This window comes from Somniosus microcephalus, chromosome 6, assembly GCF_052327205.1.
Source record: "Somniosus microcephalus isolate GS21.2 chromosome 6, FLI_Smic_1.0, whole genome shotgun sequence".
Taxonomy (NCBI): Eukaryota; Metazoa; Chordata; class Chondrichthyes; order Squaliformes; family Somniosidae; genus Somniosus; species Somniosus microcephalus.
The window spans coordinates 164,635,700-164,647,816 of record NC_140992.1 but is presented as its reverse complement, the minus strand read 5'-3'; the positions used below and the strand labels follow the sequence as shown (position 1 = coordinate 164,647,816).

General features: G+C 41.5%; 1 protein-coding gene across 1 annotated transcript; it reads right to left on the bottom strand.

Annotated features, from left to right (window-relative positions):
- Positions 1 to 343: 343 nt before the first annotated feature.
- On the bottom strand, positions 344 to 11,503 carry LOC147116171 (tyrosine-protein phosphatase non-receptor type substrate 1-like). The gene is made up of 7 exons (XM_085990912.1): positions 11,425 to 11,503; positions 10,933 to 11,253; positions 9,633 to 9,944; positions 7,443 to 7,553; positions 6,762 to 6,805; positions 3,979 to 4,077; positions 344 to 3,747 (listed from the first exon to the last, which is right to left on the bottom strand). Exons 1-7 carry the CDS (start codon positions 11,477 to 11,479, stop codon positions 3,580 to 3,582), a joined length of 1,110 nt encoding a protein of 369 aa, XP_085847038.1. The 5' UTR covers positions 11,480 to 11,503; the 3' UTR covers positions 344 to 3,579.
- Between the last annotated feature and the right edge of the window lie 614 nt (positions 11,504 to 12,117).

Below are 12,117 nucleotides of genomic sequence, written 5' to 3'. Positions count from 1 at the left end.
AAAATGTTTTCAATTTTGGTGGAGATTCTTGGAGTATGCAACAGTGTGTTTACTCTTCTCACTCAGTCGTCATGATATGAATCAATAATGTATCAGCAAATGTTAGTGTTGACAAATAAAGATATTCTAGTTTCAACAACCCAGACAACTGTAGCTGTCTCCATGGTTCATAATATATCTGATACTAACCTGGTCTTCCAGTTTATACAACTGAATACATATTACAGAGCCATGACGGCCTAAATTTCTGCACACAAGACTGAGCTTTGTATCGGTTTATGTTCATAAAAAAGTCTATCACTTTATGCTTACTGCAGTTGCAAAGTGAGGAGGTGGCAGGAAGAAATGCGATATACATTTATTTTAACAGAACACAATCTTAGAATTAGATTTATTACAGAATACAAATCAGTAAAATAAGAAAGGCAACATACAATATCCATTATCTATTATGTTCCTGTTTATTCGTCTGGGCATTATGTTAATTCTCGAATAACAATGATACACTGGAAAGTAGATTGCAAATAAATGAATAATAGCAACATATTGGCCCTGAAATTAGGATCGGCGGCTTGCCGTGCGTGCAAGCCCCCGATGTGCACTCACCCTGCGCGCCAACATCTGAAGCCCGGGCCTGCTTGCATTTCCTGTCACTGGCCCGGTTCAGATGTCAGCGCGCTGTGCTTACCAGATCCAGCGGCGTAGTTAGTGCGATGTGCAGGCTGGGATCAGGTGAGCGCTCTGCAGCCAATCAGGGGAGGGGAAACTCATTAATGAGTTTGACAGTAAGAGCTGTCAAACTCATGAAGAGTATGGGCTGCCAAAACACTACTTTACCTTTAAATAAAATTTTAAAAAACATCCCACTGATTATATTAACTATAAATAAGTTTTTAAAAATGTTTTAAACAATTAATCAATTTTTTGAAAAAAATACATTTTTAAAAAATAGGGCCTAAAACTGAACTTACCATCCTGTAAATTCTTTAAAAATAATAAACCTGTGGAAAAAAAATTTCTACATTGTACTAAAAGCCCACTTACCTGAAAAACTAAATACTTGCATTTCAGCGCATACACTGTGCATGCTTAAAACCGGCAATTCCTCCGGGCACACGCGTGAGTACCCCGTCCGTACTCATGCATTGTGCCCGGAATTACTGGGCCAATAAAAGTCAAGGCCAGTAAAGACCAGTCGGCCCACTGAAGCTCATCGCCCAGTACCCAGCTCTCCTTTTAAAGCGTCCAGACACATTTACAATACAACTAACAATGTTGGTTCTGTAGCCCATTTGAAGAATTATTCAAGCCTCTGAGTAAAATATAAACACGTTCTAATACCTATAAAAAAAACTATCTCTTACTTAATTATGTTTTGTCCTCCGGTACTACTTCCGGGATTTACTTTTAAATTCTGCATTCACCTTATCTGTACTGTTTTATGTTTTATAGATTACAGTTAGTTCCTAAATTAAGTGCTTTCTTCTAGGGCAGTAGTCTCCTTTCTGAGTATTAAGGTTAATTTTTCGATCGCCACTCAATGTCGTTAGAACATAACCTAATCTAACACATCGGGGCAGCATTGAGGGATGCTGCAATCTCAGAGGCCCCGTCTTTTGAATGAACCATTAAATCTAATTCCTGTCTGCCCTCTCATCGTAAATGATCCCATGGCAGAATTTGAAGAAAAGCATGTAAACACAGTCTTATTCACGTCACAGTTTCATTCGCATGACACGATATATTTTGGAGACACTAATTTCTGACAGTCCCCAGGGTTCGCAAGATATCTGATACTAAATTGAGTTTCGAGTTTGTATAACCGAATGCATATTACAGAGCCATGGCGACGGAAATTTCTGCACACAAAACTGTGCTTTTATATCGTATGTTCATAAAAACTATAAATATAAGCTTACTGCAGCTGCAACGTGAAGAGGTGGCAGGAAGGAATGTGATATACATTTATTTTAACAGAACACAATCTTACAAGTAGATTTATTACTGAATACATGTCAGTAAAATAAGAAAGGCAAAATACTATATCCATATTCTATTATGTTAATACTCTTTCGTCTGGGCATTCTATTAGCACTCGAATAACAGTGATACACTGGAAAGTAGATTACAGCTAAATTGATAAGAACAACATAATGAAAGTAAAGGCACAGTAAAGACCAGTCATCCCACTGAAGCTCGTCGCCCAGTAACCCAGCTCTCCCACTGGAGCATCCAGACACATTTACAATACAACTAACAATTTTGGTTCTGTAGCCCGTTTTGAGGAAGTAGTCAAGCCTCTGCGTAAAAACAAAAACACTTCCTAATACCTGTTTTTAAAACTATTTCTTACTTGTTTAGTTATGTTTTGTCCTTCAGTACTACTTCCGGAAGTTACTTTTCAATTCGGCATTCACCTTATCTGTACTATTTACTGTATTATAGATTACAGTAAGTTCCTAAATTAACTACTTTCTTCCTAGGCATTAGTGCTTGACTTGCTTCAGTGCCCCTCTTGGCACTCTCGTTTCTGAGTCAATTTTTGAATCACCACTCACAGACTTGAGCACAGAATTTACTCTGAAACGTCGGGGCAGCATTGAGGGGTGCTGCACTGTCAGATGTGCCGTCTTTTGGAAGAGCCTTTAAATCAAATTCACGGCTGCCCTCTCATCGTAAATGATCCCATGGCATAATTGAAGAAAAGCAGTGAAGTTGTCCTGGACTCCTGGCCAATATTTATCCCTCAGCCAACATCAGTGAAACAGTTATCAGATCATACATTTTATTTACTGTTTGTGTGGTCTTGCTGTGCGTATTGGCTGTCCCATTTTCCCTACATGACAATAGTGACTACACTTGTAAAGCATTTCCGTGAATTTGAAGCGATTTGGGAGGAGTAGAGATCTCAGAAAGGCATGCAGTTTCATTTTTTCTTTCATCCAACTGATTCCCTTTTCACAGATTAATTTTACTCCTTGCACCCAATCCAATCCCTATGGACAGACTTCAATATAAAGGAAAATCGAGTGCAAACCTGTTGTCTATCTCTAGCACCCATTTTGCGCTCTCGCTCAAGACGAATTTGTACCCCATGAAGATTAAATACACATTCCTATTAATTTTCAGATAACTCAAGTTACTGATACTTGAGCGATCACGGTGTTGTGATTCAGGATTTAGCTGCCAACTGTGAAACCACGCTAAATCCAACCCTTTCCAAAGCTGCACAGAATTCAAACAGCAGAAAACAGCAACTACCAAATAGAAGTGCGAACACGAATTGGATACCTGGCCTTTGGACGGCTGGGACCTGTTAGAACAAAGCTTGGGCGTCGTGTCAGTGGGTTTTTAACAATCTATTTCATCCGCAGCTTCGAAAATAAGGCGAATGGGACAGTCAGAGAGGAGCCCGCGTCTAATCCATGCTGGCCGTTAGTTGCTAACTATTTCTAAACTGGGGCTCCCCGCCCTTCTTCTAAGAACAGTTGCAATTATTTTCCCTGTTATTGATGTTAGCTTAATGAGCACCTGGTTAGATATACATAAATATAACAGGTTCCGCATTGGATGCCAATATTATTTGGCTTTTCGTTCTGTGTAAATAACGTCTGTTCTTTGATTTTTCATCTGTAGCTGAGCATACTCCGTGCTCTTATCCTTAAAATAAGGCTTTGCTGTTCTCTTGGAGCCTGTCATATCTAGAGCAGCGTAGGTCAGCTTATTATCAGGCGCCCTTTGCTTGGTCTGTGAAATCAATGTTTGGGAATATCATTACTTCGATATTGTAGTTGTTTATAGTATAATGTTTAGCACAGTCATTTTAATATATGGACCCTCGCAGAATTAGCAAGGATATAAATTATAAATTAAATATAAAAAATTACCATAGAACTATTCAACATCTTTCTTACACTATCCCGCATGCCCATTAATTACACGTAATCATTGTCTCTTTGTTCTGCTCCTCAGCCCTACCTGGGCATACACTGTCCTCTCTTGATGCTTTGGTCTTGGACCTTTCCGGGAATTGGTCAGATCTAGTGCGGCATAAGGCGCCATCACATCGGCTGCTCCCTGCATGGAAGGCACGTTAAAAATATATTTTGTTATGGTGTTAGGGCAGATACCGCGGTTGGGCACTCCCTGTGCAGAACGATGCGAGCAGGCCCAAAAACCGCAGGTCTAGAGTCCATCCAGTAAATGAATGGATGGAATATCAGTCATTGCTGCCACAACCTCTTTGCCTGTGCTCCGTGTCTGTGCCGTCAGTGCCCAGCAGGTGGAATCAGTCGCATTATCACAAATATTGGAGCAGTTTGGGGGAGAGTGAAAGGAGTTTTCTTCTTTACCGCCTGGACTTGAAGCATCGTCAGGGCTGAGCATGGATTGGAAACTCTTGCGGAGCCGCTGCTGACAACAGAACCCGCGCATTTTCCTAAAAGTGAAACGAATGCACGGTGGCATAGTGGTTAGCACTGTTGCCTCACAGCGCCAGAGACCCGGGTTCAAATCCGGCCTCAGGCAACTGTCTGTGTGGAGTTTGCACATTCTCCCCGTGTTTGCATGGGTTTTCTCCGGGTGCTCCGGTTTCCTCCCACAGTCCAAAGATGTGCGGGCTAGGTTGATTGGCTATGATAAATTGACCCTTAATGTTAGTGGGATTAAATACGTGGGGCTACGGGAATAGGGTGGGATATGTGTCGGTGTAGGCTCGATGGGCCGAAATGGCTTCTATCTGCACTGTGGGGTTTTCTGTGATTCTGTGAAATTCCTTGTGACGAGGAATCCTCCCCACCCGATTTCCATTTCTACGCTCCGCCCATGCATTGCTTAATGCCCAGGCGGTAAAGACGAAAGTCTAACCCCCAAATGCGCAGAGCTGCAACTGGTCTACTCATCTCACTTTGCTGGGTGACCATCAGAAGCCCCATAAACATGGTGTAATAGGATGAAAGCGCCCTTTACGTCGTTTGTCTGGGAATTCCAAGGGTGTCCCGCCGAAGTTACGGAAATCCCGCGAAAATTACATTTTAAGAAAGTAAAGAAATATAAGGGTTCAAAGTTCATCCCTGAAATCCATTGCTAGGAGTAGTCACCTCCAACTGGCAAGGTTTCCATACTTGAAGTTACATTTTCGTTGCAGAAAATCAAATAGTAGAACCATTTAACTCCTTTAGGAAATTGAGCTTTAGGCATAATGGTAAATGTGTATCGTAGTTATACAATGGATGGAATTGAATTAGCACAGGGAGACAGAATGGTGTCTGGGGTTAACAGTAGTCAGATCACTTTCAATATCCAGAAAAGTATCCTGGAATCAAGGATCAGAACATGGATTACAAGAGATTGTATTAAAGCTTAACATTGAGTTTCTGGCCTACTGATAGAATATTTTGTTTAGCTTTATCCACAATGTCACAACATCTATATCTATATCTATAACTATATATAGATATCTATATTTATATACTTATATCTACATCAATGTCCATCTGTCTTTCATTTTAAAGTAGACCCTGATGGCTCAAGCACGGAGATGAATTAGAACTAGGGGTTCAAATGGAAAACAAATGTGGAACAGATATCAGAAAAAACATATACGCTGAACGAATCAGATTTGGTTGGAATAACTCTATTGATCTTTTGGAATATTCGCGGATGCTTCCCGCGATCGGTAATCACATGCAACAGGCGGTATATATTGGAACATCTCGAATTAATGCCAACTCGTTTCTGTCCATTGATTTCAATACGTGGGAGGTGGCGGGCAAATAACCCTCAATTTTCTGATAAGCATCTCCGTGCTTGCTTGGTCTCATGGCCTGTACGGCGAAGCAGCAAAGTCCGCCCAAGGTGGTGAAGGTTGGGCGTTGACATTGGATTTTTTCCGAATTCAGTTGGATACTATGACGGGAGAATGAGGCGACTGAAGGGAATGCCGATTCATCGCCACCTACCTCCTCGTCTTCTTAACATTTCGGTAAATTCACACAAAATTCCATCGTTGTGCTCTGGGCACACGCGGGAACAACAAATAACTAAACTGGTACCGTCAGCCTATGGCATTGTGCCAGATTTTGTATTAATTCTCGAGATATGGGCATCGCTGGCAGGGACGGCGTTTATTGCCCATCCCTGGTTTCCCTCCAGAAGTTGGTGGTGCTGGGATTCAGAGGAGACTTCAGGGAGAAGTTGAGAGTCAACCACCTTTGTGTGGACTGGTGTCACATAAAGTGCAAACCGGCTAAGAATGGCAGGTTTCACTCCCTGACCGACGTTATTGAACCAGTTGGTGTTTTAAGACCATCCCACAGCTTCATGATCACTTGTACAGATAACATCATTTATTTACAGATTTTGAAAACTGAATTCAAAATCTCAAGCTACAATAATAGGATTTTTACTCGCAAACTCTGGAGTAAGTTCAGTGTAAGTTAATGGACACAGCATTATGAACTACCGCCACATACTGTCCGCTGTGTCCAGGAGGCAAAAGCAGTTCTTTATTATTAATTACGGTTGATGGTAACTTTTAAGCAATATGTTTATTCGCCATCAGCTGATGACATTTACAATTCAGCTGCCTCTGACCTATTGACGAATATCGTTCCATAAGCGCTGAATTCAACCTGCGCTATTTTTGTATGAATCTTTAGAGCAATAGAATATAACGTGACAAATTATTGCTTTAAATAGATTATAACTGTTATGTAAATATTTATATCTGAGATATATTAGGATGAATCATGCACACATACCGGCTGTTCGCGATAGTCGGATCCTTTGCCATCGTTCTGCGTTCCTGGTAATGAATGAAGTTCATGACTTTACAATGAGGCATTTACTCAGCCTGGAAAAACACTTTGGGTAGATTCAATGTAAAGTTTAACATGATCTATATATCACATTTTAAGTATTTGCTTGCTTTCCGACCTGTTTTTGACAATTAAATTTTCAGATGCGTTGGGGCCTCGGAAACTGCGCGACCCTGATTGGAAAATCGCGGGGGCACAACCCACAATTCTACGTTCATTGTCCCGAATGGGCGTAAATTGGCAATCAATGTAAATAGATTTTCCAATAAAGGTCCTGCCAGTCTCTGCCGATGGCTGGGGGAACCCGGAAAATTCCACCACATTTTAGCAATTCGAATGTACCGCTACACCGGTAGTGATGAAACCCATATTCAATACATCAGGTGCTGCAATTCGAGTAAATGAAGCAAACTGGGGTGACTGTGAAGCGTCCCATATAATTCACACCCCATGGTACAATGTTATGTTCAACAACCGCCCCTGTTCCTGTGAGACAGAGTAACTGTTCTTTGAACCGTTCAGTTGCAATTAATTAACTTTCTCTCTACATGTAATAGGAAGTTCTCGCTCACTCTCTCATTGAAAGTTGTTCTGGCTTTAGTAAAAATCTAAATTATTTCTTACCTTTATTTTTCTTTGAGACACATTGCTTCCCAATGATGACAGCCAACACCAGGACTACCAACCCGCCCCCTGCACTTGCAGAAATCAGCAAGTAACGGATGATCTCACCACCTTCAAGATTGAGATGAAATATATCAATATGAAGCCCGACACTGTTCAATTCAATAAGGCAAACGATCAGCAACAATAACATATTTTAAATAACTTTTGCAATTTATTTTTGTATTAAGGTACAATTTTTTGAAACAAAATTAAAATGTTGGTCTTTGTTTAATTTTTCATGCTTAAAGAATAGTTATTTTGCTTTATCTTGACTGAAACTCAAATGTGATTGTATCCTGGTTTCTTGCTGAAATAAAACGGCGATATCAGTGGGTAATTCTGATATTGTGCGTTACTGTAAAACGGGCGACAGCCAATCGGCAGATTGATTTACATTTCTCCCCATTTTGATTTCCACTGAATTCAGTTCGATCATGTTTAGTTTGTTGTTGTATAAGACGGCTAAAGACGGCAGTTGCTAAATTTACAGCTTGCTGAAGATTACAGCATGAGTTAAGGAATGCTGGAGACAGCGGTCCAGCTCCGATATGTTGCGATTTGGAACAAGAGGGTGCGAGTTACTGCGGGATACTGTCCCACACGTCAGTTCCACACCTCGACCGTGACTTTCATTGGGGCAGAGGATGTCGAACAGCTGTTGTAGAGGCCATGGAGCACAACACCTGGCAGAACGCCGCGGCTAATTGTATCTGAGTAAAAGTAAACAAATGATGGGGAGATGGATCACAGCAAACCGTTTACTTGCACGATAATTCAGATAGATTAACCAGTTAATTGCAGTCTAGTAAATCTAACGTTAGTGGTGGGAAAATTACTAGAGTCCCTTGGTATTCTGAATCGGAAAAGAATGGGACAGCGAACATGGATTTTTTAAATGAAATTCATGTCTGATTAACCTGTTGAGTGCTTTGATGAATTAACAGAGAGGTTTGATGAAGGTCCTTCAGATTATATATGGACTTTAAAAAGTCATTTAATAAAGTAACTCATAATAGACTTATTCGGCAATTAGAGGCGCATAGAATTGTAGGGAAGATGGTACCTTGGGTATTTAATTGGCTATGTGATAGGACGCAGAGTGTAGTGGTGAAAGAATGCCTTTTCTGACTGGAGAGAATTATGCAGTGGGGTCTCCCGTTTTTAGGTCTTAAAACCAATGTTTTATATGTTATGCCTAAAGGACCAGGACTTGAATACAGGGAATAATATTTAGTAGCTTGCAGATGATGCAAAACTTGGCAACGTAGAAAATAGTGAGGAGTAGAGTAGCAGATCTCAGCAGGACATAGATGAAGTGTTGAAACGGGCAGACACATGTCAGGATCAATTTAATGCGGGCAGCTGAAGTATGCACATTGAGTGAAACAACATGGAGAGGCAGTATAATCGAAATAGTTCTATTTTGATGGGCTTACAGGGGCAGGGGAACTGGGGTGCATACTGGCAAATCTTTGAAGGTGGAAGGGCAAGACGATATGTTGGTTAATTAAGCACATGGGATGATTTGCTTTTTAAATAGAGGCAGTGAATACAAAAAATATGAAGTCATGCTAAACCTTCACAAATCTCAGGCTAGCCCTCATCTAGAGTTCTGTGTCCAATTCTGTGCACCAGAATTTAGGAAGGATGTCAAGTTCTTGGAGAGGGTGCAGATGATGTTTACTACAATGATAACAGTGATGAGGGCCTGCAGTTATGTAGAGAGATTGGAGAAGCTGGGATTATCCTCACGAGAGCATGGAAGATTAAGGGGATACCAAATAGAGAAATTCAAAATTATGAGAGGTCTTGAGGGAGACACTGTTTCCAGTGGAAAATGGGTCGTTAACCATCAGTCATAGATTTAACATTATTGGTTAAAAACTAGAGGCGAATTGAGGAGAATTATTTTCTCACGAAGTATTGTTCGGATCCAGAACGCATTACCAGAAAGGTTGATGGAACCAGTTTCCGTAGGAACTTTCAAAAGGCAATTGGATGTGTACTGGAAGAGGACTACTTTGCAAAGTTATGGGGAAAAAGCTGGTGTGGGGATTAAATTGAGCAGCTCTTTCAAAGAGCCCGCACAGGTACGCGGGCCTAATGGTCTCTTTCTGTAATATTCTATGATTCAATCTGAAATATTACCTGTGTTCATGTAGGTGACAATGTGAGTGGCCGTGGCTGAAATCTTGAGGGTACTGTGAGACACCAGGCAAGTATAAACGGTCCCGGTCTCGACAGCCTGCGTCTCTTCCAAACGGCTGGAAGCTTCATATAGTTCATCGTTGTTGACTTGATTAGTGTAATTTATCCTTGGTGCAATTTTGGTTCCATCCTTATACCAAGTGAAGCTTATATTCTGCGGGTAAAAGGGAGATGTTGTGCACAGTAGAGCCAGAGACGCAGGTGAATCCTTTCCAGGTTCCTGAGAGACAATTTTCAGTGGAGTTGGCGGAACTAGCAAAATGGAGGAAAATAATGTTACATGGACAATATTCAAGCTTACCAACCCATCGTCTTTTTTCCAGCCCATTCCTGACAGCACAATATGGGCGAGGGGGGTGGGGGTGGTGTAGTGGTGGGGGCCTGGTGTTCACTGTGCGCTATTGGTAACTACATCGTAAACAGCATCTTCATAAATGTCAACTTTATACCGGCGGTAATTTTAACTCCTTTCGCCTGGCGAAAACCGGATTGCAGCGAATAAGCCGCCTCTTTTACAGCTCGCCGATTTTATTTTCTAATGTTAAAGAACATTGAGTGTGCTATATACCGGGTTGCTTATTCACTGACGCTTGCTTTGCGGTACATCTGCGGACGAATTCCATCCCGTTGAGCATAACATCTGATGAGGAAGTATAATTTACCCAAGATAGAGGGGCTATGGCACGAAGGTCCGGTGCGAAACCATATTTGCTGGAGGCTGCAATGATGATTAAAATAAGGGGTCCGAGGATCATGCTACAGAGTGCGGACTTTAACCGTTAGCAATTTGGCTTTCAAATGACTTAACACATAGACCAATAAATTATAAATTTGCTAATCTGAATCCAATGTAAACAGTCTGCCCTCCGTAACCAGAGCAGACAAAAGAAACCAGTAACTAGGGTAAGATCGGTTCTTACACTGGCGGATACTCGCTCCTATCCATTATACAGATCCTTAAGGAACACTGCAGTTTTAAACTCAAACGCTTGTTGTATACATGCTTATTGTGTACTTCGGATATATCCGATAATGCTCGTCTTGATTAATATTGCTGAAAAATTGCAATACGTATTTGCATGTAACGAATAGCAGTCAACAGTGCAATTTGAATATATACAAATAAAACGACTGGAATTTAAGTTGCTTTGTGAATCCTACAAAGCACAATCGAGAATTTTTTCGAAGTGTGAAATAATACAGTCACATGGATCTCATTCACCGCTTCTTTTATACTTACCCCAGACAGCTAAATTGGATCCCGTTCCGTTTCCAACTATTTTGCCTTGATGGGCGACAGTGCAATAATATACTCCCGAGTCCTGAACACTCACATTGATTATCTGAAGGAAGCCGCTGAATTTAGTTTTGGAGCCATTGACTTTTCTCTCATCGTGTTCTGTGCTTAGATATTTATAATCACCCTGTTTCCACCAGTATACATTCACCCGTGGTCCGTCTTGAAAGAAGGGAATCGAGCAATGCAAAGAAACGCTTGTACCCGTGATTGCGCTCGCGCTGTCAGGGAGCTGTGTCACATTGAGCGAAGTTTCGCAGGAACCTATCGGAAAACAAAATCAAACCCGAATTAGTAAGAATACTACAGGAGATAAAGCGCGATGGTAAGTAAGTCAGGCAATGTGTGCAAAGGACAATGAAACATGTTGTATCAAACCGAGGTTAAGCAGCTATGCGTTTTATCGAGAAAGCAAAGTATAGAAACAACATATACCTGTGAACATGAATCCGAGAACAGAGAGGCACTGAAGTACAGCACTCGCTAACATTCTGAACCAAGTGATCTCTCGGAGCGACAGACCGTGAACTGGCTGATGGTTTGTAAGAACCTTGAAGAACCGGAGAATGAAGTACGTCACGCTGAAGCGTGACATCCTGTCTATATTCAGAACATGTCTCTGTGTGCCTTTGCTGCAACAGAATAGGCGCCAGTTCTCAATTATAAGTTTCTAAACACACAGATGGAGCGGCCTCGCCGCGGGACCTCCGACTCTCAGGAAAGCTAGGATGAAAAGCTCGTCCTGGAACATTCCATATTTCAGTGCTCTGCGCAAAGAATTTACACGGAGTTCCCTGACGGGAGACCGGCGGAATCTGGCGAGATTGGCGGATCTTGGCCGTTACTTCGTTTGTGCCGGGTTTCCGTTGATCGCCCGGCGAAGATACGGCGGGAGATTGTGAGGATTGCGCCAAAGTTATCCCTCAGTGTCCTTCACCATTTCAGATCAGACATGAGAGATGTTTCGGACAATGCTGTAGGAATTTCTGAAAGATTTAAAGCACTACCAGCCATAAATTTAGTGAGTTATCAACAGATCTCCCGTAATGGATTGGTAGACTGATGGAAACATAATAGAAACCACGTATCGCGTTGAATACGGCCGTTTATGCCGTTTTTACGTGCCAC